The following is a 27,300-nucleotide window of genomic DNA, read 5'->3' as shown; positions in this document are numbered from 1 at the left end:
CTATGTTCATTTAGTCTAATTTTCATTGCACGAACTGTCTGTCCCATGTATGCCATTCCACATGGACATTTTAACATATAAATAACTTGTTTCGAATCACATGTATGAAAACCTTTTAATTTAATTTTATTCCCACGTGAAGGATGTACTACATTATCACCCTTAATTATACTGTTACAATTTTGGCATGACTTACAAGGAAATGTCCCCACTTTCTGTGTTCTTAAAAATGATTGTCAATTAAATGTTGAAACTGTTTATGAAAGGTTACATAATGATCCTACAAAAGAGATTAAAAAAGAGGTGGATAATACAATAGAGGAAGCTTTTCTTCAGGGCATAATTGATAAAAATGTAAAAGAATTACTAATTAATAATAATCCTCGTGTGCCTCTTTTATATTTGTTACCGAAGATACATAAAGACATGAGTCGACCCCCGGGACGACCTATCGTCTCGGGGGTCGACTCTGTCCTATACCCTTTAGCGGTATATGTGGATGTATATCTCCAAAAAATAGTTAAGAAATTGCCGAACTGTCTGCAGGACACGAATGAATTCCTGGATCATCTAAATTAGGTAAAAATAGATGGTGATATTTTACTCTGTACCTTAGACATCAAAAGCCTTTATACCAATATTCCCACTGATGAGGGAATACTGAGTATAAAAGGGGAATTAATCAAGGATGTTACTCTAAGTAATACCCAGATACAGTTTTTAGTGGATCTGCTGGAACTGATTCTATATAAAAATTACTTTAGATTTGGACAAGACTTCTTCTTACAGCGACAGGGGACTTCGATGGGGTCCCCTGTCGCACCAAGTTTTGCTAATATTTTCATGAGTAAGTTTGAAGAAAAATTTATTCCAGCACACCCATTATCATCTCACGTAAAAAAATGGTTAAGATATGTGGACGATTGTTTTGTAATTTGGACAGGGACCCCAGAGGAATTAATGATATATATATACAATTTTTGAATAGCTGCCATCCGCTAATAGAGTTCACATGTGAATATAGCCCAAACCTTATACACTATCTAGATGTTGAGATACGTTATGATAAAAATGGGTTTGAAACCACCCTCTTTTCCAAGAAGAGTGACCGTAATAATTTGTTGCATAAAAATAGTGGCCATGCTCCACAAGTGTTCAGAGGAATACCGAAAGGCCAAATGATACGGGCTAAACAAATTTGTAGTACGGAAGAAGAATATGTTAAAAATAAAGAAATGCTAATTAAAAAATTCGTACAGAGAGGTTACGAGGAAAAAGAATTAATTGAGACATCAGTAGAGGTAGATCAAATTCCTAGGGAAGAACTAAGGAAGAAAATTAAGATGAAGAAAAATAAAGAAAAATTTTTAAACGTATGTGTCGACATATGACGGTCACTCTAAATTGGTAAAAAGGGTGGTAAACAAATACTGGAATTTACTTAAAGCAGATGAAAAGTATGGAAGTATGTTTAGACAAAAACCAAGATTTGTATATAGAAAAAATAGATCCATAGCTAATCATTTGATTAGAGCAGATATAGCAGAGAAAAAGGAGAGTAGACAATCATTTTTAAGAACACAGAAAGTGGGGACATTTCCTTGTAAGTCATGCCAAAATTGTAACAGTATAATTAAGGGTGATAATGTAATACATCCTTCACGTGGGAATAAAATTAAATTAAAAGGTTTTCATACATGTGATTCGAAACAAGTTATTTATATGTTAAAATGTCCATGTGGAATGGCATACGTGGGACAGACAGTTCGTGCAATGAAAATTAGACTAAATGAACATAGAAGCTCTATCAGGTTGTTTAAGAAAAAAATAGAGAGTGGAGATAGTATATCCGAAGATTATAGTAGAGAGAAATTTGGGGAAACAAGTCTGGCTAGACATTTCGTCACGAATGGACATCAGATAAGTGAGTTAAAATGGTTGATATTGGAAGAAATAGAGGGTATGAATAGCGAACAGATAAAGAAAAAATTAAACCAAACAGAAGTTTTTTGGATACACTGTCTCGATTCTTTAGCACCTAAGGAAATTAATGAAAGCTGTAATTTTAATGTCTTTCTATAAATACTGTCCGATCAGAATCCTGTTTTTAATTATTTTATATTTTGTATGTAGAAATGAATTCTCGCGAGAGAACGTACCTGTATAAATGTATGGTGGTGGGTGCACAGGAACTATGTTGAGAAAGGGAGGAGACTCCTGAAACGTCCAGCAGCTCGCATGCCAGCGAGCGTTTCCACACCCCCTCAGAATTAGCGTCCACATGGCCAGGAACACACCGTCCAGCAAACAGCAAGTCTGGGATGGAAGGTTCTGAAGACACCAAGTGGAATAACCTCTGAGCAGTCTATTGAGCACCGGGTGATTATGTTCTGTATATCTCTCTACTGTTTTGTACATGGATGAATTTGGAGATAAAGAACTTTTTAAGTGCAATTCCCAGTCTATGTCTATTTCTATATATATGTGTCTGTCACTGCCACATTCTGAGCAATTCGCTTGTATTTTGCAGTCTTTAGCTATATGTTTGGTGGATTCACAACACTTGAAGCATATGCCGTTTTGTCTAAGAAAGGCTAACCTTTCCTTGATAGGTTTACTTTTGAACCCTTTGCACTTGTTTAGAGGATGGGGCTTTTTATGAAGTGGGCAAAGTCTGTCAGGGCCTTCAAAGGTGTTTACCTTGTAGCTGCTTGAATCTCCTGGGTCCTCAGAGGGAACTGTTGTCTTGTGGGTGATCACTGAAGTCCTATTGTAGGTTCTAGGTGGCTTTTCTGCCTTAGGCAGTTGGCTGCTGGTGGTGAAGGAAAAACTGGGATCGCACCTCATCTTAGCTTGCTGCTGTACAAACCTAGAAAACACAAAGAAAGGGGGGAAGGGGACACCATGTTCTTCTTTGTATTTAGCTCCAACACTCACCCATTTCTCTTGCAGGTGGTGAGGTAGTTTCTCCACTATAGGCTTAGTACCATTGGCAGTATCTAAATGTGCAAGTCCCCTTAAATAACCTTCTTCTTTGGCACACTGGACTTCCCAAAGAATATCACCCAGCTCTTGCAGTTTTAAATTGTCTTTGCTGTTTAGCTTAGGGAAAGACTCCAGTCTTTTCATCAGAGCACCTTCAATTGCCTCTGGTGATCCATATCTTTCTTCCAGCCTTTGCCAGGCCATATCGAGTCCTACTGAAGGGTTAAATAGGTGTATCCTGCGCATCCTTCTTGCATGCTCTGTAGACTCAGACCCAAGCCACTTTACCATCAGGTCTAGCGTCTCAGCTGCTGTTAAGTCCAAGTCTTTGACTGCATTCAGCAAAGAAGCCTTCCATGCCCAGTAATTTTCTGGACAGTCATCAAACTTGAGGAAGCCTACATTAACATTAATTAACATTAATTACGGATAAGATATTTAGTGACATCTTGCATTCTCTGGTGTTTGGGTTGCTGTGGTGAGGATTCTTCTTTTATCATTCTGGTACTGCTGGTCTCATTTGTTTGTTTTTGTGCACTCAGGAGTTCTGATGGTTTTGGTTTAAATTCAGCTGACTTTGGATTGAGAAACAGTATTGTTGAACTGCCACTTGAAATATCTTGGACATATGCCCTAGTGCGTTCTGCAGAGGAAAGCGGTTTCTCGGGCACATCTGGGCCTTCGTGGATAGATTCCATTCCAGACCGCTCAATATCCGCATAAGCTGCTGCTTCTGCTGCTGCAGTGGCGGCTGCACACTGACGTTGAAGAATATGCAACTTTTCTTCCTGTTCTGTTTTTTTCTTTTATAATGGCAGCCTCTTTCTCAGCAAATTCTAGCTGAACGCGAGCAGCCTCTGCTTTGGCGCGAGCCCTGGCAAAAAGGGCACTTGCTGATGAAATCTGACTGGACCTTGCTGATCTAGATGAGCGTGAGCGTACATCATCCTGCTGGACACTTGGCGCGCTCTCCCTGCCTTGATGTGTCCCAGGTAGCTGATCTTCAGCATTATACTGACTTCCTGATCTTAGACTCATTCTGTCTGTGCAGCAACTCCTATCTCCAGGCTTGTTGTGCTATCACCTTTTCACTATTCCGCTCTCAAAACACTGACTATGTGTGATTCTAAACGGACAGCTAAACACTTGTTAGAGACTCCAGTAAACAGAAGCCCATGTTTGTATTGTCCACCAGAGGAATCCAACTTTATTTTAGTCTGTGAAACTGCAATACAATACAATACAATAACAACATATCAGTACACATGGAATCATTAGCCTAGCATAAATGACAAATAACTAAGCAGAAAGAAACTTACAGGTGATGATGTCCCAAACCTCATGGGAGAGATAGATACATGCTGCCTGCACAGTGGAAGAGTGACCTCAAGATGGTGGAAGAACTTCCTGGAACAAAGGTCACTTCCTGTCTGTTTAAGCTATCTGTGTAAGTAAAAGCTGATATTAACTTCTGCCACTAGATGGCAGTGGTACACTACACAACCTATCATTATAATGCAGTTAACCTAAAAAGGCAGCACAACAACAATTGGTGAAACATGTATACATGGGAAAACAAGTGCAAGGGAGGCCCAGGGGACACTGCAGGAGGCTGCCTGACTGGGTATGGGGTAACACCTCCCGTACTGGGCTACCACAGAATCATCATTGGATTTTTGTATTATTGATTGTCCATTTTAATACATTTTATTTTATATCTATACATTGGTTTAATGTAAGGATTCCAAACATACACCATACAAACAGTACTTGTGACAGATGGTAAACTGAGGACTTAGAAATCTTGATTTTCAGCCCATTTAAATAGTGCCATCTTTCTGCAATTTCAGGGAAAACCCCACAAATACGCATTTAAAAATGCAGCAAAAAGGCAATGTGGGAACACATATATCCTGATTCCATAGAGATAGCAGTGGCAATATACAGAAAGAGCTGGATGGGGAGGGGTCTGTGAGCAGCTAGAAGAGATCTGATTGGTGATGATGATCAGAAGAGACCACTTATCCTCTGATAACTTAACCCCTTAAGGACTCAGGGTTTTTCCGTTTTTGCACTTTCGTTTTTTCCTCCTTACCTTTTAAAAATCATAACCCTTTCAATTTTCCACCTAAAAATCCATATTATGGCGTATTTTTTGCGTCGCCAATTCTACTTTGCAGTGACATTAGTCATTTTACCCAAAAATGCACGGCGAAACGGAAAAAAAATCATTGTGCGACAAAATCGAAGAAAAAATGCCATTTTGTAACTTTTGGGGGCTTCCGTTTCTACGCAGTGCATATTTCGGTAAAAATTACACCTTATTATTCTGTAGGTCCATACGGTTAAAATGATACCCTACTTATATAGGTTTGATTTTGTCGCACTTCTGGAAAAAATCATAACTACATGCAGGAAAATTTATACTTTTAAAAATGTCATTTTCTGACCCCTATAACTTTTTCATTTTTCCACGTACAGGGCGGTATGAGGACTAATTTTTTGCGCCGTGATCTGAAGTTTTTATTGGTATGATTTTTGTTTTGATCTGACTTTTTGATCACTTTTTATTCATTTTTTAATGGTATAAAAAGTGACCAAAATACGCTTTTTTGGACTTTGGAATTTTTTTGCGCGTACGCCATTGACCATGCGGTTTAATTAATGATATATTTTTATAGTTCGGACATTTACGCACGCGGAGATACCACATATGTTTATTTATTTTATTTTTTTTTACACGGTTTTATTTTTTTATGGGAAAAGGGGGGTGATTCAAACTTTTATTAGGGAAGGGGTTAAATGACCTTTATTAACACTTTTTTTTTACATTTTTTTTGCAGTGTTATAGGTCCCATAGGGACCTATAACACTGCACACACTGATCTTTTACACAGATCACAGGCGTGTATTAACACGCCTGTGATCAGTGTTATCGGCGCTTGACTGCTCCTGCCTGGATCTCAGGCACGGAGCAGTCATTCGCCGATCGGACACCTAGGAGGCAGGTATGGGCCCTCCCGGTGTCCGGTCAGCTGTTCGGGACGCCGCGATTTCACCACGGCGGTCCCGAACAGCCCGACTGAGCAGCCGGGTCACTTTCCCTTTAGAAGCGGCGGTCAGCTTTGACCGCCGCTTCTAAAGGGTTAATACCGCACATCGCAGCGATCGGCGATGTGTGGTATTAGCCGCGGGTCCCGGCCGTTGATGAGCGCCGGGACCGACGCGATATGATGCGGGATCGCGGCGCGATCCCGCTTCATATCGCGGGAGCCGGCGCAGGACGTAAATATACGTCCTGCGTCGTTAAGGGGTTAAACACTATCCCCATGACCCAATTACAATTGTGGTGGCCCAGTACAGGAGTTGCTCTCCTGTACCCTTTCTGTCCTGTGTGGCGGACTCTATTTCAGTGTCCCCTGAGTCCATCTCCATGCTATGTCCTTAAGTGGTTAACAGTGTCCTACGTTATTTATTCATTTGTCTTTCTAATGTTCATATGTCTTTAAATGTTGTTACCAAGTCATGTAATCAGGGAAGGTGTCAGTGACCAGGTGACTTGTGTGGTGACCTATAGGACCCCTTAAGATTGCTCCCTTATAAACAAAGGGAGGATTTAGTTCAGTCAGATGAGTTCAGTGTTGAGTACAGAACAGTCAAGACCTGAGAGTGTCCGGTGTCCTAAGGGAGACCTAGGCCTAACCACGCAGCCACGCTTACATCACCAAGTGCCCCTTCAGGTGAACATATATCCCCTCTCCCTTAATCTGTGCGTTCATTTTTCAGATTGGATATCATATACTTTGGAATTGGAGCAAATTCGCTTCAGGCATGTCAACACTCCAACTGGTGTTGCACGTGCTGTATGTGTCGGATGATTGCTGTTATCCCTCAAAGCTGTATTCACAGAGATTGGTTTGCGATTGGTGGCAACAGAAATAACTTCTCCATCTACGCTGCTTAACTCCAGATCCAGAAAAGTTATTGCATTTGTTTGCATATGATATGTGAATTTTAAAGTGTAAGGATTTTTATAGAAGTATTCAACGAACAGTGGTACGAGAGATTCATCCCCCCCCCCCACCCCCCATATAAGGAGGAGGACATCTATGAATTTCCCGTACCACTGTATGTGAATAGCAAAAGGATTGGAGGATGAAAATATGTAATGTGACTCCCAGAAGGACATTGTCAAATTTGCGAGCGATGGGGAGTGCTTTGCCCCCTTTGTGATGCCGCTATTCTCTACATAGTACTGATTATTCAATTCAACATAATTTCGCAACATGAGGAACCATACTGTCATTTTAATGAATTCACATATTTCAGGTGTATAATGACTGTGGTGTGTGAAATGGTAACCCAGTGCATGCATGGCTACCGTCCATGGGATGCACATATATAACGATACAACATCACATGATAGCCATGCATGCACCGGATTCCACCTCCAATCCTCAAATGCCCTCAAAATGTCACCAGAATCTTTTAGGTACCCAGGAACGTGCTGTACGAGGGGTTGTAACAGATGATCTACCTACATAGATAAATGTTCCAACAACGATCCATCACTTGAGACAATGGGTCTCATGGGTGGAGGGTTGATTCCTTTCTGAGTTTTGGGCAGGGCGTATAATGTTGGTATAATGGGTACCTCTACAAACAGAAAATCCATATCCCTTTCAGTTATTACTCCTAGCGCTAAACCTTCTAGAAGTTTAGTTAATTCCCCTTGAAATTTTTGTGTTGGATCAATTTCCAATACAGCTTAGACAGATGTATCAGAAAGCATTTCATTGCTCTGGCTGATATATACTGATTTATCCATCATGGTGACCAAGCCACCTTTATTGGACATTTTTATTATTATGTCATCATAAGATGAAAATTCCTTGAGTGCTTTCTGCTCTCCTTGGGATAAATTATCTTTCACCCTAGATGACTGTGAAATGTGATTGCTCATAGCAATAACATCATGTTCAATTGCTTCCTGAAATCTGTCCATGCTTTCTGTTCTAGAGGAAATTGGGTAGAATTCCATACATTGGTTCTAATTGGATCCTGCTTAGTGTCACGATGCCGGCTGGCAGGAGGTGGATCCTCTGTGCCAGAGAGGGATTGGCGTGGACCGTGCTAGTGGACCGGTTCTAAGTCACTACTGGTTTTCACCAGAGCCCGCCGCAAAGCGGGATGGACTTGCTGCGGCGGTAGTGACCAGGTCGTATCCACTAGCAACGGCTCAACCTCTCTGGCTGCTGAAGATAGGCGCGGTACAAGGGAGTAGACAGAAGCAAGGTCGGACGTAGCAGAAGGTCGGGGGCAGGCGGCAAGGTTCGTAGTCAGGGTGGATAGCAGAAGTACTGGTACACAGGCTTTGGACACACAAAACGCTTTCACTGGCACAAGGCAACAAGATCCGGCAAGGGAGTGCATGGGAGGAGGTCAGATAAAGGCAGGGAGCAGATGGAAGCCAATTAAGCTAATTGGGCCAGGCACCAATCATTGGTGCACTGGCCCTTTAAGTCTCAGGGAGCTGGCTCGCGCGCGCCCTAGAGAGCGGAGCCGCGCGCGCCAGCACATGACAGCAGGGGACGGGAACGGGTAAGTGACCTGGGATGCGATTCGCGAGCGGGCGCGTCCCGCTGTGCGAATCGCATCCCCGACGGCCATGACAGTGCAGCGCTCCCGGTCAGCGGGACCGACCGGGGCGCTGCGGAGAGAGAGACGCCGTACGCGCTCCGGGGAGGAGCGGGGACCCGGAGCGCTAGGCGTAACACTTAGCTTCCGATTCTCTACCCAATTCCTGTAAATTACACAAGGTTAATTGTTCAGAAAAGGATAAACATTTAAATTCATTACAATGGACTTCCTGGTCTTGTTCATCATTATTAACATTTTCACTATCAAGCTGAAAAAAATGCCGTTTTACAGTTAAATTTGTCACAAAGCGATTTATTTCACACAAAGTCCTGAAAATGTTCAATGTATTAATGGGGGGAAAATTTAGTCCCTTGGCAAACAGGAATAACTGATCAAGGGTTAGTTACCATTGCGATAGGTTCAAAACTCCACTTACTTCTGAACCTGGCTCCACAGTCATGGGATGGGATTTCCGGGGATGTCCCCCCCACCCCCCCCCACCTGACTTTTTTTCCCTTGCACTTGGTATTTCTTGCCTTCTTGTAATAGGTAGGTGTGACAGGCTGTTGGGATGTAGATGCTGACCCCATTCTGATCTGTATCCAGTTCCAATGAGCTAAAGGTTATGGTCCACGTTTCTTGTTTTTGGGGTGGCTCCGGTCGACTCCGAGCGTCTCCACTCACATTGCTGCTTGAGTTAAAAATCACATGTATCCCTCTGCAATTACATTTTTTGGTTTCCATGATATATTCCTCCATCTTTGCAATGTTTTCATTAGTTCTCTTTAGCAGGTCTTCATGATATTTTATTATTTGCTGCAGTTCTTGCTGTCATTTATCAATGTCCGCATTTAGAGACTCTAATTTTAGTGTCTCACATTTTACAATAATTAGCATGAACTTTGTTGAACAAACAGTAATAGCATCGTTCCACTCAGATAACATTTCATCGCAGTAGATGGTTGTTGGGATTTTCTTAATTCTTAAACCCCGTGGCATGATTTCTTTGGTGATATAATTTGTTAATGTTGTACAGTCCCATCACATCTTGGTTTCTTGTATTCAAAGTTTTTCCAAATTCTGCATTAAAACCCTTTAATTATTTGGCTCCTGTGCTGCAGAAGCCAAGAATAAACTGGCTGCTTTCTGTAAGTGATCCATGTTGCTCTAACACCACATGCAGTGTGAACAGTTCCCAAAGGTGTGATCGTTACGTGGTGCTGTGTGTGAGCGGTTGGTCCAGCTGCTGGATAGGGAGCATGAACCAGCCAATAGTCAACAACACGTATATATGAAATAGTAATGTTCAGCTCACCTCCCAAATCTGCCTCCGGCAAGGTGTTAACCAGCACAAAAAAGAAACAGAACTTGAACAAAACTTGCAGCTTTATTGGATTCCATAACAAATAGATTTCACACAGTAAAAACGATCACTCCACTGTCATATTCGTTACAAGCACATGCGCGCTCTTCATCGGTGACATCATGGATCTCTCAGGTAGAAGCTTATATACGCATTTTCACAGGTGAGGGATAATTTGGTTTCGGAGTGACCATGTGCCCTGCCCCTGGCCCAGAAACCAGCGGCCATACCTCGGGTGGTGTAGAGGATAACTGCGCCCTGGCGTCACGTACACAAGGGGTTATTGTCAGCTGCCCCTAGGGTAATAACATCTGCCCTTCATCACACCCTCACCACACAGTAATGAAATGTATGGATGTAGATGGACTTTAATGAAACAGATAGCGCTGTTGTACTAGTGATGGTGCACTACATGGAACAGCTTGTCATCACAGTAGTACACACCGGGTGTTGTAGTCGGCTCCACATTAGGTTTGGAGACATAAAGGTCACATAGTAGAAGCATGCAACAGTTCTTTATTGCTTATATAGTGCTTGTTTTCTGTGTTAGGCAATTCCTTACAATGCCATTTCCTAATGGAATGACTGCAATGGTTCTAAATACGTGAACAGAACATCTATAATAAGTGTATTATATATAAATGAAAAACATAAAAAAGAAGCAAAGCCATGTAGCAATACACAACAAAATGAACCAAATAAAACTTCCTAGTTACTACATTATGTTTGACTAAAGAGTTAAAGTCAGTTTTAGAGGAACATTGCCAAGTTGTCTCCTCCCAATCGAGTGTTCTCTGTGTATAAGAGAGCTAAATGCTAATTATGTCATTTAAGTCTAGAAACTGAACATGGACGTCACATGGATGGGGATCTTGGTCCTCATGTGTATGTTCATCTACTCAACTTGGGACACCTTTTATAGGAGACGTCATCTTCCTCCTGGACCGACACCCCTGCCTCTCATAGGGACGCTGCTGAGCATCAGGAGAGGTGCGCTGGTAAATTCTCTCATGAAGGTGGGTGTCTTGTTTCTCTTAAGGTTAGAAATGAACATTTGCTATTTATGTAGAATGGAGTCATGTAGATCTTTAATTTATTTTTCAGTTTTGGGATCAGTATGGTCCAGTGTATACCCTGTACTTTGGACCACAGCCAGTGGTTGTTCTCTGTGGATATGATGCAGTAAAGGAGGCACTTATTGATCGGGGTGAAGAGTTTGGGGCACGAGGCCCCCTTCCTGTGCTGGAGAGGTTTACCCAGGGTTATGGTAAGGGAAACATTTAGCCATTGGTCAGAGGTAATATTAACATTTTAACAACACATACTGTACCTTGCTCTGTGTTTGAGATGGCGACAGGAAAAAGTAACCACAGTAAAGTATTCCTAGCCTGATAATCAACAACATCAATCACAATATTTTAAAAAAAAAATGTTTTGGAGTCTTAGGAGTACTCCGCCCCTATACATCTTATCTCCTGGGGACCACCATGATCTCCGTGCTGCACCCAATATTTGTTTAGAGTGTTGGGTGCAGCGCTGGAGCGGCCATGCCCCCTCAATGCAAGTCTAAGGAAAGGGACGTGACATCAGGTGCGGGGCATGACCATGCCGACACGAGCCTCTGCCCCACATCGCCAGTCATCCGGCACGGAGCAAAGTTCACTCCATACACCGGATGTCTGGGGAGCCACAGCCAAGATTGCGAGGGTCCCCAGCGGCAGAACCCCCACGATCAAACATCTTATCCCCTATCATTTTGATAGGGGATAAGATGTCTAGGGGCAGAGTACCACTTTAATATAAACATTTATTGCCATAATTGAAGAATATCCCGTACATTTTGTGACGTGTAATCCCATATCAGGGATTAAAAAAACTCAGTTGCTACACTATGAACATTATATATATATATATATATATATATATATATATACATAATGGGGAAGTAAGGTCCGCCATTAACCCCTTAAATGCTGTGATCAATACCAATCACATCTTCTAAGAGCCTGAATGCCAGTTCCGCTGCCTGGTCAGCACCCCTGACATATATAAGTAGGGTCCAATAAGTTTTAATGCGGATTGTTGCTATGAGCAGGCACAGCTGGAGGCACACTGTAGGGTTCATCATTGGTGGATCTGCAGTGTAATACAGAACATAGGGCATTTCTCATTCTATGCACCCTGTGCACGCAACAATAAGTGCCCCGCACTACCCACAACCCGCCTGTGCAACTTTATAAGAGACATGCTTAATACGTGACTCCCTTAGTCTTCCTTGGGAGCTTGAACGAGAGATGACTTGTATTGCAGTGTATTGCGCTATTATAGCTCTTGACAGCAGGTTTACTCAGAATACTAAACCCTTGGCAACCAGCACTGGGGAGATCAGGTGACAGATGGTCCCCCTTTGCCTAAAAACGTAGATATCACAGTTGCTATTGACTGCACAGTGACTATTGACGCATCTAGAGGTTTAAAGTGAATCTGTCACATGAAAAATCGATTATGAACCACCAATAGTGATATGCAGTATACGATAATGGGATAATATAAGTGAATACCTTTGTATTGTGCATCCCAGTCTTTATTCTGTGGAAAAATGTACTAATGTACAGTTCAAGTGTCAAACAGGAGTGGCCTAGGGTCTATTGTGTTCTTGGGCCAAAACGCCTCTGTTCTATATTTCCCTGCCCTATTGCTCCTTGATGAACAAGCAGAAATCGTCTCTCAACACCTGGTCCTATTCAAATCCTGTGCTTGCACCATTGATTCGCATTGCGGCGCAGGCACGATGAGCGAGTGAGCCCATTGCGTAAGAGTGCATACTTACCACACCTGCACAACAAAATGAATATGGATATATGTTTAGGATTTGAATAGGTCCTGTCTTTCAAAGAATGATGGGGTGGGCAATTACAGCAGGGGCACTGCGGCCAATGGCAGATCAGACCCTAGGCCATGCCTCTTTGATACTTGAATGCTGCATAAAAGTAAACTAAATAAAGACATGGACGCACTATACAAAGGTAATCTCTATATCCTTTAATTGTATACTGCATAACACTATTGGTGATTCATAATTATTTTTTTTCATGTGACAGATTCCCTTTAAAGATGTACTCTGCTGCTCAGCGTTTGGAACAAACTATTCCAGCGCCTGGAGCTCGTGACATCATAGCCTCGCCCCCTCATGATGTCACACCCCACTCCCTCAATGCAAGTCTATAGGAGGGGGCCTGACAGCCGTCACGCCCCCTCCCATAGACTTGCATTGAGGGGGTGGGGGTGTGACATTATGAGGGGGCGGGGCTATGACATCACTAGCTTCCGGCGCTGGCTCCAGAATTCGGAATAGTTTGTTCCAAATGCTGAGCAGCGGAGTACATCTTTAAAGGTGGTACTCTGGTGAAAACCTTTTTTCTTTTAAATCAACTGGCTCCGAACAGATTTGTAAATTACTTCTATTAAAAAAATCTTAATCCTTCCTGTACTTATTAGCTGCTGAATACTACAGAGGAAATTCTTTTCTTTTTGGAATGCTCTCTGATGACATCACGAGCACAGTACTCTCTGCTGACGTTATTATAATAATAATAATAAATAATAAGTCTTTATTTATTTATTTTTTGTTGTCCTTAGTGGGATTTGAATCCAAGGCCCCAGCCCCAGCACTGCCCCAGCACTGCAAGGCACTAAGCCACCATGCTGCCCTTAGCATACATCTGCTCTGCACGGTTGCTAAAATGGACAGAGATGTCAGCAGAGAGCACTGTGCTCGTGATGTCATCAGTGTTCCAAAAAGAAAGGAATTTCCTCTGTAGCATTCAGCAGCTAATAAGTACTGGAAGGATTAAGATTTTTTAATAGAAGTAATTTACAAATATGTTTAACTTTCTGGCACCAGTTGATTTAAAAGAAAAAAAGGTTTTCACGGGAGTACCCCTTTAAGCAGAGCTCAAGCCCTGCAGGAACTGAGTTCCTGCACTTTTTTCACAACAGGAACACCATTCCCATGAGCAGTAGTTCTGCAGGACCGGCCCTTAAATGGAAATCGTGGGTGAGTTCCTGCACTTTTTTTCCCCAGAACTTGACCCCTGCCTTTAAGCTAGAACCAGAGTTATCTCTGATCCCAGTCACTGCAGACAGGTGTCAGCTATATACTGTAACACACACATCTCCTGCTATGTATGGAATGGGCTCAGCTCCTGACCCCGCTTCATAAATCCTTCTTGACATTTTTACTTACATGAACCCCAAATGTCAAGACAGGGTTGTTTATTTATTTCTGATGTATAAGTAACTTTCAAAGTTTAGTTCCATTCAGCAATAGTTAGTTTATCTTTTTTGTATCTTTTTATTAATACCATTAACACCCTAGCAGGGGGCGCACAGGGGTTCATTATACATATGGCTCTATTAGGAGTACCTACTATTAGTGGGATGCATTTCCAATTGTAATATCATTTTGGTGATTGTGATTTTGGCCCTTTTCAGTTTGAGGTGTATTTTATCCTGATAACTAGAAAAAGTTAAGTTTTACAACACCTTATTTACCGTATTTTTTGCCGTATAAGACGCACTTTTTCTTCCCCAAAACTGGGGGGGAAAAGTCGGTGCGTCTTATACAGCGGATACACCCCTATCACGGCTGTCCCGGAACCCACGGCTAATACAGGACATCACCGATCGCGGTGATGCCCTGTATTAACCCTTCAGACGCGGCGATCAAAGCTGACCGCGTCTGAAGGGAAAGTGACACTAACCGCGGCGGTCCCGAACAGCCCGACTGAATAGCCGGGTTAGTGCTTACAGGACACCGGGTGGGACCTTACCTGCCTCCTCGGTGTCTTCTCCGTTCAGGGATCCCCTGTATGGCCGGCGCACTCATTTCCTCGTCATCACGTCGTTGCGTATGTGCGTCGGCGTGCGTAACGATGGTGACGGAGAGCGAGGATACCAGGCTGGCAGCAGAGACGTTCAGCAGAGCGACGGGGACACGGCGACAGCGATGGAGCGACATCCAGGGCAGCGGTGACGGGTCCGGAGGGGCGGGGACACGTGAGTATTACCTCCTATGCAGTGGTCTTCAATCTGCGGACCTCCAGATGTTGCAAAACTACAACTCCCAGCATGCCCGGACAGCCAACGGCTGTCCGGGCATGCTGGGAGTTGTAGTTTTGCAACATCTGGAGGTCCGCAGGTTGAAGACCACTATTGGGCTCAAAATCTTTAATTTTTAAGATTTTGCACCTATAAATAGGATGCGTCTTATACGCCGATGCGTCCTATAGGGCGAAAAATATGGTACTTTCTTTATATTGTCCATGATCCGTAAGATAGTACTGATTGGTTTACATGTAACCATACTCTTTCATGTGCTGTTTATAATACCATTAACAATAACCAATAATGTTGGTCCACAACCCAAAATTACCTTGACATAACAGAATTAAAAAAAATAAAAACCTTTCCTTACTTTTAAATAATGATATCTCAAGTGATTAAAGGGGAACTCCCCTATCCCAGTGGTCAGACTGGGGAGACAGCACATGCTTCATTAATTGAGATTGCTTCATAGGGGATGTTAGTACTGGCTGGAGTTTTCCTTTCAGAGCATTTGTAAAATATCACTTCTACTACTAATAATAATAATAATTATAGATAGACAGAACAATTCATAGTCCACATATACAATGTTAGTCGTACTTTAAAACAATGGGAATTGCAAAGTAAGGCAGATGTATTGCTTTTATGTATTTCTGTATCCACAAGCGATGCATAACAGGGGTTATGTAAGGTAATGCACAATGTAGGATCTAGAAAACATTCAGGAGTTAAAAAATCTGGGATCACAGCCAGGGGTGAAGAACAGGCATAGCGTATAAAGTCATGTGAATAAGTCATGTGAAAGTTGTAGAAAATGTAAACAATGTAGTTATCTAGTGTGGTGTGGCGGGGTGTGTGGTGCAGGGCAGATGTTGTTACTCTAAGGGGCAGATGATATTAACCCCTTGTGTTCGTGACGCCAGGGCGTGGTTTAGCCTTAACCACCCAAAGGTATACTGCTGGATCCTGGGCTAGGCATGGGGGCAATGAAGACACCGAGGCCAAGTCACATACAACGGTAGCTTTACTGAGGGTAGACAATTGGTACAGTCTATGCAGTACAGCCAGGGCCCAAGGAGGTGACCAGTGACACAGAGACCTCGCAGGTTTGCTGGGACTTGTAGTTAACCCCTACAGAACCCATGACGTACTGGTACGTCATGAGTCTGCTCCCGTTTTATAACGCGGGGCCACGGCGGGTCGGGCCCATCCTCTAACAATGTCTGGGACCCGTGGCTAATAGCGCGCGGCACTGATCGCGGTGCCGCACGCTATTAACCCTTTAGATGTGGCGTTCAAAGTTGAACACCGCGTCTAATGTGAAAGTAAATCATTGCCGGTTAGCTCAGGGGGCTGTTCGGGATGTCCGCTGCGTAATTGCGGCATCCCGAACAGCTGTGACACAGCAGGAGGGTCCCTTACCTGCCTCCTGGTGTTCGATCGCCGAATGACTGCTCAGTGCCTGAGATCCAGGCATGAGCAGTCAAGCGGCAGAATCATCGATCAGTCGTTTCCTATGAGAAACCACTCATCAATGTAAAAGATCAGTGTGTGCAGTGTTATAGCCTCCTATGGGATAACAATGATCAATATAAGAGATCAGTGTGTGCAGTGTTATAGGTCCCTATGGGAGCTTTAACACTGCAAAAAAAAAAAGTGGGAAAAAAAAGTGAATAAAGATCATTTAACCCCTTCCATAATAAAAGTTTGAATCACCCCCCTTTTCCCATAAAGAAAAAAAAACTGTGTAAATAAAAATAGACATATGAGGTATTGCCGCGTGTGGAAATGTCTGAATTATAAAAATATATCATTAATTAAACCGCACGGTCAATGGCGTGCGCGCAAAAAAATTCCAAAGTACAAAATAGTGTCTTTTTGGTCTCTTTTTATATAATGAAAAAATGAATAAAAAGCCCTATGAATACAAACATGGTACCGCTAAAAACTTCAGATCATGGCACAAAAAATGAGCCCTCATACACGGAAAAATAAAAAAGTTATAGGGGTCAGAAGATGACAATTTTAAACGTATACATTTTCCTGCATGTAGTTATGATTTTTTCCAGAAGTGCGACAGAATCAAACCTATATAAGTAGGGTATCATTTTAACCGTATAGACCTACAGAATAAAGAGAAGGTGTCATTTTTACAAGAAAATGTACTGTGTAGAAATGGAAGACCCCAAAATTTTGTCTCACAATGATTTTTTTTTCCATTTTGCCGTACATTTTTGGGTAAAATACCGTATTTATCGGCATATAACACGCACTTTTTAGGCTAAATTTTTTAGCCTAAAGTCTGTGTGCGTGTTATACGCCGATACACCCCCAGGAAAGGCAGGGGGAGAGAGGCCGTCGCTGCCCGCTTCTCTCCCCCTGCCTTTCCTGGGGTCTAGAGCGCTGCTGTCGGCCCTTCTCTCCCCCTAGCTATCGGCGCCGCTGCCCGTTCTGTCCCCCTGACTATCGGTGCCGACGTCGTTGCTATGCGCTGAACGGCGCGGCGCATGACGCAGGGGACGCACGCCGGAGGCCTGGAGCAGCGCGGACCCGACTCAGGTAATTATGCCACCGGGGATGGGGGGAGGCAACGGGGCAGCGGCGCCGGCAATGGGTGCTGCTGCCCCTTCTCTCCCCCTGGCTATCAGCGCTGGCAATGGGGCGCCGGCACCGATAGTCAGGGGGACAGAACGGGCAGCGGCGCCGGTAACCAGGGGGAGAGAAGGGCTGGCAGCAGCGCGCTAGACCCCAGGAAAGGCAGGGGGAGAGAAGCGGGCAGCGACGGCCTCTCTCCCCCTGCCTTTCCTGGGGATGTATCGGTGTATACACGCGCACACACGCACCCTCATTTTACCATGGATATTTGGGTAAAAAACTTTTTTTACCCAAATATCCTTGGTAAAATGAGGGTGCGTGTTATAGGCCGGTGCGTGGTATACCCCGATAAATACGGTAACTGACGTCCTTACAAAGTAGAATTAGTGGCTCAAAATATAAGCATCATATGGATTTTTTGGTGCAAAATTAAAAGAGTTATGATTTTTTTAAGGTAAGGAGGAAAAAACTAAAATGCAAAGACGGAAAAACCCTGGGTCCTTAAGGGGTTAAATGGGAGACTTTAGTGCAGGCCACGCTGGGTAGACAGATGACTTGACTGATAGGATGGTGACTATGTTAATGTATGTTCATCTCATTATAATAAAGTTCTTGGGTGAACCGTTCCAACTGGGATGACGACCCCTGCCGTAAAAAGAAAATATCATCAATATAACGTAACTAGCACTGCACCTGGTCGAAGGCAAAACCTCCCTCTCACAGTATCCCAGGAAGAGGTTTGCGTACGACTGGGCACAGGCCGCCCCCATTGCAGTACCCCATTGCGAGTCGTAATATATTTTTTATGCTTATTATCTTTGACATTATATATTATGCACAAAAAATACCTATTATTTTCTTTTCACTCATATCTATTTTTGTCACTATTTGCACTTTGCACATACTTACTTTTTTTGTCACATGGTGTTTGTTTTTCTTTTTTTCACGTGTTATATTTTTCTTTGAAGATTATAAAGTATGCAGTGGTTCACATGATAGTGCAGTACCTAAGGGAGAAATATGGGAATATTGTGTGGGATTAGAGTTTTAATATGGTATAATTTATGTGTAATCATTTATTCCCTTTTTGCAATCTCATAAGTATTTAAATTATACCTTAATGATAATATTTTTTTTTTAAAGATTATTTATTTTCTTACACTAGAGAGCATACAATTTAGAATAATATGGATTTATAATACACTGATAATTGATTTATAGAGTGGGAAGAAGTATAGTGGGTATTTAGTGCCATGTAACATCAATGTTAGAATTATTACTTACATTTCTCACTTATAATATGACAGTTAGACATGTGTAATATAACCTATATGACTTAAGTGGAAGTGAAATTGTTAATAGCCACTGCACAGCCAACTAACAACACACCTCCGTGGTGCGCACGAGCAGCATACGATAGCTGGAACGCTGCCACTCCTGATGTCTTAGAACACAGTGCGCATGTCCAGTTGAGGAGGAACGGACATGCGCGCCGAGTTAGGGCAGCGGGATTCTCTGGCAGGACACTGGGTGCGCGCCGACATCACCGGTGAACTGGAAGTAAGATTAACATTCTGGAACAAGAATTAGTGAGGGCTGTATATAAGGAGACAGAGAGCAAGTGAGAGCAAGCCCCCTGAGGAAGGAGCGAAACAGCAGCTATAGGGGTCCAGGGTCACATTGGTAGCATCATATCATGGGTGAGTGCACATAAGATTACATGTCACTGGGCAACATTGCTTTACTAACATGTAGACATTAAGGAGCAGTTACATGGCAGATACTGGCAGATAACTAAAGGATGGGATCACTACTCACGATGTTTATACTAAGCCTGTTGTGACCTTTTTGTGTAACATATATTGACTTGAGTACACTCCCCTGAAACTACTATAGTGTATTGGATTTACAGTATTCAATCCAGCACTACCCTGTTGTTTCTTATTGGTGTGTCATTGTTTGTAATACCTCATGATATTTTTAAAGATGATTAATAAACATTTGTACTTTTAATATACATTGGAGTATGTAGCTCTATTTTTTTTCTTGGTGTAAATGTATTGAAAGATAATAAAATAGCAACAAAGTATCGGGGTATAAATATATCAATAAGACATACAAAATGTCTAAAGTGCATCCCCGGTACAAAGGGGCTTCATATATGGCCTCCAAAAATTGTTAGACAAAACACCAAGAGAACGGAGTCATTTAAATAGAATGTTTTAACTAATTAATTATTCTATTTTATATATATATATATATATATATATATATATATACAGCAACAGAAGAATGCAGCAGCACACTGCCAGCACAAAGATATAGGTGCAACATGAATATGCAGTTAAAACATGGAGAGCTATACAGCTATGGTGTAATAGATGCAAATGTGAAACTATGAAATAGTGAGGCACTTAGCTCGCAAATTTGTCTCCGCCGGCGGTCAAATAGCTTGGACCGTCCCACCGCGATAAGGTGGCCTCCTTGGGACGGACCCTACACTGTGAATATGCCTCTGTGTGAACAGTTCAGTAAGCATGGCAGGATCTGGAACATCCAAGACACCTTATATACACACCTGATAGAGGTGGGTGGGGTGCAAGGCCAACATGGAGGTAGCCACTCCCCCGTATGTGCAATACGGACAAAGAATAAGTCAGCCAGCACTTTAGTTGACACCAAACTATTATATGGACCTGGCCTACAGGTGCACACTACTAGGCTAGATATACAGCAACAGAAGAATGCAGCAGCACACTGCCAGCACAAGGATACAGGTGAAACATGAAAATGCAGTTAAAACAATATATATATATATATATATATATATATATATATATATATATATATATATTTGCATTAATATACTTTCATTATTATTATTTTCATTTATGTACTGTTCATAATTTAATATATTAACATATGAAACTCTATGAATTGACACCTGTCTTTGGTGTGTCCCTATATGAATTAATACAACTGTATAGTATTCTTCCTCTTGTGGGTTTGTATGCAGACTAAGTCCACTGCCTCCTCTTGTGCGCGTGCGCCGAGTCCCGACGCCGGGTCCTTCCGGGTTTCGCATCTATAGCCGATCATGTGACAGACTACGTGATCGCGGCGTCTGACGCGGCATCCGGAAGTGTCTCGGCGGCCCGGGGCTCTGGCGCTACGCGCCTACATAGGAGAGGCAGTCCACTTATTCCACAGGTGCAAAGGGTAATACAAAAGTTTCCTATTGGCTCTGTCTATGTAGAAATAATGCACTGTTCTTAGAGGACGCCACCCCCCGGACGAAGGTTCGCCGAAACGATCGTAGGGGTGGCGTCACTCCTGCTCTGCTGCTGGTATTATCAATCACCTCTTACGAGTGGTATGCATGTCTGTATTTTTAGCTATGTGCACTTTACAGAGGTCTTTTCCTGACACTTTGATGTATGCACTTTATCCAATGCACCATGCACCTTTATTGAACTATAGTATAATGCACATGAGCAGGTAGTGTCGCCCCTTTTTGTCTAACCTCCCACAGTTAGTTTATTTTTTCCCCTTTTCTATGTTTTTATGTAACTAATAAAAGCAATCATGTTTTAATTCTATTTAAATGACTCCGTTCTCTTGGTGTTTTGTATAAATGTATTGGTATAGAGCCCTCCATATGGTAGGAGGTTTTTGTACGAGTCTGGACCTGCTATGATGCAAGCATTGAGCAATATACAAGTTAAAGGTCTAATGGGACTATTGGTTATAGAGTTATTATCTGTGTAGACAGTAAATGGCGTGGCAGCCAAGTAGTCTTTGAACCTTTCAGTCACGGCCCATACCAAAGCGAGAAGTTTTAATTTGAATGAGCTGTAGTTTGCATCATTCTTCTCTGCTCCTCGCAGGTTACGACTGGCATAGGCAACTAACCGCTCCGGAACGGCTGACTGTAGCCTGGTTACGCCAGGATGGGTGGTTCTGTCAGCAAATGTTTACGAGCTTGGAACGCTGTCTCTTGCTCTTCGGCCATTTCAACAGGTAGTCTTCCATTGTAGTTCTCCTTCACTGTACCCTGTAAGAGAGCTGTGAGGGGTTCTGCAATCTGGGCAAAGTGGGGAATGAAGAGGCTGTCAACATAACCCAGGTAGTGTACCTAAGTTTAAGCAAGTGACCCTTTGACGGCTTGATCTTTGGCTTATGCTTGATCAGGACTTGCAAGACGTCTGACAGATGACTGAGGTGCTCCTGGTAGGACTTGGAATACACAATGAAACAATGACTTGGAATACACATGACTTGGAATACACAATGACACAATAGGATACCTTGAAAATTCAGATGGCCCAGGCATCTTTCTATCAAACGCTGGAACCTAGCGGGGGAATTACATAGCCTAAAATGGCATACTTTAAAACTCGAACAGTACCATGGGTGTCACAAAGGCAGTCTTCTTCCCGTCTTCCACAGCCTTGGGCACTTGCCAATATCCGCTGGTTAAGTCCAGGGTAGAGAAGTAAGCAGCAGACCCAAGAGCTGTGAGCGACTTCTCAATCCTTGGCAGAGGATAAGCGTCCTTTATCTGTGTTCAATTTCCTGTAGTCGACACAGAAACGGATGGTTCCATCTTTTTTCTTGAGCAGGACAAATGGCGCCGGCCAGGGGATCTGACTTTCTTGGATGATTTCTGCCTCTTTCATGTCAGCCAGCATCTTCTTAACAGTCTGATACATGCCTGGGGCAACCGGGTGGTGTCTTTCCTTGATAGGTTGGCTGTTGCCTGTGAGGATTCGGTGTTGGATTATGGATGTATGGCCGAAATCTCTGGAGTGTTTGCTAAAAGCTTCATGGTACCTTATGGCAACATTGATGACTCCCTTGACTTGGTCCCTTGGGGTAGTGTTGTCTCATCTTGAAGTTGTGCCCACCAGGGCTCGGGAGGACTCATACTGGATCCTTCAGCCACTTGAGCTGCACGCTGTCGGGCACCATATGTTATGTTAAGATGTCCTTGACTCCATGAGCTACAACTAGGCTACTGGGGTATATTTGGGTAATACAGTAGCAACATCAGACAAGTTAACTAACCAGACTGGAACTCTCCTGTTGATAACAGAGACAAGGCTTCTCGCAGCTCGGACAAGAGGGTGGTCTTCTAGTTGCAGAGGCTCCAGCAGGGCTTGATAGTCTCTATTCTTGACTCCGGGATGTGCACAACACCAGATGATAGTCTTTGTGTTGGGTAGCAAGCTTTCCGACCTGATGTCTTGTACTCGAACTCTGCAGATTTCACCTTGCTTGTTGGCAAACTTCCGCTCAGCTTGTAGAACCTTCAAATGGTGCTGCACAACCAGCTGGCCTGAAGGGGACAAGTAGGAAGGAAAGACATGCAAAGCATCTACTATTTCAACAAAACAAATTTTCATAATGTTCATCCCTAAAATTAAACTCAGCTGACCCCTTATCTGTCACATTAGTTACAATCACTCCCTGCCCGCTAAGTACATGCTCTCCCAACTGAATGGTTGGCTCCCAGTATCCATGTCTGGGGATTGGTTGCCCATTACCCGCAACTACTCTGAAGTTAAAATCCTCCGGTTCACACAATAAACTAGCATCCCAATGTTAATAGAAATGTTTTTAGATATAGTAGACACTTGTTACCCTGAGTTAGGTCGTTCTGGGATTGGACCTGATGACTGTTTTCCTGAGGGCTGGTCCGCAACCTCAGGGGAAATACGTTTAAATGCCAACACTGCATTTTCCAATGTTTGGGCTTATTACAATGGGTACAAAAGGGTCTTTGAGTCCCTGGGGGTCTACTAGGTGGAGGGATGCGGGGCTTGAAATTGTGAGGAGCAGGAGCAAGGGTAGGCTTTCTATGCAGGGGCGGTTTACAGTCAGGTGGAGCGGACTGGGTGGCAAGCTCCTTCACAGCCTTAGCCAACAGTTCAATGTCTTGCGTAACAATCTGTAAATCCGAGGCGGCGGTGAGTGGCAAAGCAGGTGACACTGTGGTGGGGGCTGGTGATGATGGTGGTATAGGTCTAGCTACTGCCCCTAGTGGTTCTTGGACAGGTGGACAAGCTCCCTCTAACTCAGTCCCAGACTCAATCCCAGAGACAAACAAACTGGATCCTTTCTTTGAAATCCCTCAGGGTGAAGGGGTCTCCATTGTAGGTAGGGAGGACAGGGTTCCCCATGAATACCGGTGCAGACGCTGCAACACCAGGGCTGTTGATGTGGACTGCAGGCAAAACTGGCAACACTCCGGCCACTTAGGCAGGTGATGATCCTGCTGCTGGAGATGGAGGGGCACTGTCACCCGGTTGATGTGAAGAGCTGAGTTCTGACATCTGTTGCGCTGTCGCTTTAAGAAGAATAAGGTGCTGTCCCCTTTAAGAAAATTGCTGAAGTGCTACTGCGGTTTGGAGTTGGCTAGTGGGGGTACTGTAATGGATGCTCCCCCTATATTTTGCAAGCACCCAGTAGTAATTTGTCTTGCGACCAGACTTATGGACACCAGTTGATTAATGCTGAAAGCTACCTGCACCGGAGACTTGCTGCTGATAATCGTTGGTGTTTGCAGAGTCTGCGCTGAGCCTCCAACATGGCTGTGCCCAGGTAACCTTCTGTTTTCGTCTGGTCGGTAAAGTCTTCCCCTGTACAACACGGGGCGTCTCTTTGGTTCCTCCTCGCTGTTCTGAAGAGGCATCACCGATGAGGACTGACGGGATGGAGCTGCAACCGCTTGCGCACGCGGTAAACACCGGACAAAATTAACCCTTTCAGATACTGACTCTTTATACTCCAAAGTGGCAAACAACAGTCTTTTCTTCACCTCCCCCTCTATTTCACAAGCGCCACTCGTTAAACACATTCCATAGACAAAGTCCCGTACACTTTCTGGTGCAAACTTTACTTGCATTTTTTCAGTAATGGACACAGTTCAGACTGGGGGGGGGGGGAGAACTTGTGGCACATGGCACACACCCGTATCCTGTTTGTTTTGCCAAAAGTTGAGGTGTGGCGGGGTGTGTGGTGCAGGGCAGATGTTGTTACCCTGGGGGAAGATGGTATTAACCCCTTGTGTTCGTGACGCCAGGTGGTTTAGCCTTAACCACCCAAAGGTATACCGCTGGATCCTGGGCAAGGCACAGGGGCAATGAAAATACCGACGCCAAGTTACAGACAACGGTAGCTTTACTGAGGGTAGACAGTTTGTACAGTCTATGCAGTACAGCCAGGGCCCAAGGAGGTGACCAGTGACACAGAGACCTCGCAGGTTTTCTGGGACTTGTAGTTAAATCGGAACGGGAGACTTTAGTGCAGGCCACGCTGGGTAGACAGATGACTTGACTTGACTGACAGGACGGTGACTTTAGCTTACTTGCACTTGACTTGTGGCTGCAGGACTTGACTTGTGGCTGTAGGACTTGACTTGTGGCTGCAGAACTTCACTTGAGGCCTCCACTGCTCTGGACACACACTATAGGCACGACTCTACTGAACTGGACCTCAGCACAAAGAGAGCGAGGCTAGCTCCACCGAGGGCTTATATGGGGGAGACTAGCAGGTAGCCCATAGGTCACCTTTGCGGTCAGCTGGTCACTTGTACCTCCTGGGTAACAATCACATGGTACATTTATTAAAGGTACAACACATAGTATAATAAATAACATATTTACAATGGAGGAAATACTGCAGGGGGCCCTGGGGACATTGAGGGAAACTGCCTGACAGGGCAGAGAAGGTACGGGGTAACACCATCCCGAATTGGACCACCACACTAGTAGTATCAGCTCGGGGCACAGGCGAAGATTAGTGACATCACTACTGCTGTTCTGTAGCAGTGGGATCTAGCACAGATTAGCAGTAGTGATGTAACTAAGCTCCCCCAGTGCCCGAAGCCGGGCCCGGAGCTGAAGCTTAATGGAGAAGATTACCAGAGATCCTCTGCACAGAACGGGACAAGGTAAGTATCGTTGTTATCAGTGTCACCTGCACTACTTGTCAGTACCGACACTGGTGACAGATTTCCTTTAAAAAAGGCAGTATGACACTTCCGAAACTGCATACAGTACGGACAGAAAAATGTCAAACCCAATATCGGTGAAGTTGACCCCATTTGATCCTGATGAAGCAAGACTTGGCTGTGCTCCTAGAGTTGCTAATGCCTAACTTCTTGCCTAATAAACTGGGGGTCCTTCTAGCCTGCTGTTACGCCTAGCGCTCCGGGTCCCCGCTCCTCCCCGGAGCGCTCATGGCGTCTTTCTCCCTGCAGCGCCCCGGTCAGTCCCGCTGACCGGGAGCGCTGCACTGTCATGGCCGTTGGGGATGCGATTTGCACAGCGGGACGCGCCCGCTCGCGAATCGCATCCCAGGTCACTTACCCGTCCCGGTCCCCTGCTGTCTTGTGCTGGCGCGCGCGGCTCCGCTCTCTAGGGCGCGCGCGCGCCAGCTCTCTGAGTCTTAAAGGGCCAGTGCACCAATGATTGGTGCCTGGCCCAATTAGCTTAATTGGCTTCCATCTGCTCCCTGGCTATATCTGATCTCCTCCCTTGCACTCCCTTGCCAGATCTTGTTGCCTTGTGCCAGTGAAAGCGTTTAGTGTGTCCAAAGCCTGTGTACCTGAACTTCTGCTATCCATCCTGACTACGAACCTTGCCGCCTGCCCCCGACCTTCTGCTACGTCTGACCTTGCCTCTGCCTAGTCCTTCTGTCCCACGCCTTCTCAGCAGTCAGCGAGGTTGAGCCGTTGCTAGTGGATACGACCTGGTTGCTACTGCCGCAGTAAGACCATCCCGCTTTGCGGCGGGCTCTGGTGAAAACCAGTAGCCTCTTAGAACCGGTCCACTAGCACGGTCCACGCCAATCCCTCGCTGACACAGCGGATCCACTACCCGTAAGCCGAATCGTGACAGTAGATCCGGCCATGGATCCCGCTGAGGTGCCGCTGCCAAGTCTCGCTGACCTTACCACGGTGGTCGCTCAGCAATCGCAGCAAATTGCCCAACAAGGACAGCAGCTGTCGCAGTTGACCGCCACGTTACAGCAACTTCTGCCTCTGCTACAGCAGCAACCATCTCCTCCGCCAGCTCCTGCACCTCCTCCGCAGCGAGTGGCCGCTCCTAGCCTCCGCTTGTCCCTGCCGGACAAATTTGATGGGGACTCTAAACTCTGCCGTGGATTTTTGTCTCAGTGTTCCCTGCATATGGAGATGTTGTCAGACTTGTTTCCTACAGAACGGTCTAAGGTGGCGTTTGTAGTAAGCCTTCTTTTAGGAAAGGCCTTGTCTTGGGCCACACCGCTCTGGGACCGCAATGATCCTGCCACAGCCTCAGTCCAGTCCTTTTTCGCTGAAGTCCGGAGTGTCTTCGAGGAGCCAGCCCGAGCTTCTTCTGCCGAGACTGCCCTGTTGAACCTGGTCCAGGGTAATTCTTCAGTGGGCGAGTACGCCATCCAATTTCGTACTCTTGCTTCCGAGTTATCATGGAATAACGAGTCTCTCTGCGCGACCTTTAAAAAAGGCCTATCCAGTCGCATCAAGGATGTGCTGGCCGCACGAGAGATTCCTGCCAACCTGCAAGAACTCATCCATTTGGCTACCCGCATTGACATGCGTTTTTCTG

The 27,300-nt window shown here is 44.4% G+C and overlaps 1 protein-coding gene across 4 annotated transcripts in view; it reads left to right on the top strand.

Moving 5' to 3' along the window:
* Nucleotides 1-27,300, top strand: part of LOC130290414 (cytochrome P450 2G1-like) — a 54,316-nt gene that overhangs the window by 10,775 nt on the left and 16,241 nt on the right. For 2 of the 4 annotated variants that reach the window (XM_056538039.1, XM_056538038.1), the window contains 2 exons: nt 10,823-11,004; nt 11,093-11,255. In XM_056538039.1, coding sequence (XP_056394014.1) covers nt 10,837-11,004; nt 11,093-11,255 — 331 coding nt within the window. In that variant the 5' untranslated portion in view covers nt 10,823-10,836. The remainder of the gene's footprint in view (nt 1-10,822; nt 11,005-11,092; nt 11,256-27,300) is intronic. The other 2 variants (XM_056538040.1, XM_056538041.1) reach the window with 1 other exon arrangement.

The sequence above is a fragment of the Hyla sarda genome, chromosome 9 (genome assembly GCF_029499605.1).
Source record: "Hyla sarda isolate aHylSar1 chromosome 9, aHylSar1.hap1, whole genome shotgun sequence".
Classification (NCBI taxonomy): Eukaryota; Metazoa; Chordata; class Amphibia; order Anura; family Hylidae; genus Hyla; species Hyla sarda.
The sequence above is the reverse complement of the archived record's forward strand: the minus strand, read 5'-3'. Positions and strand labels throughout refer to the sequence as shown.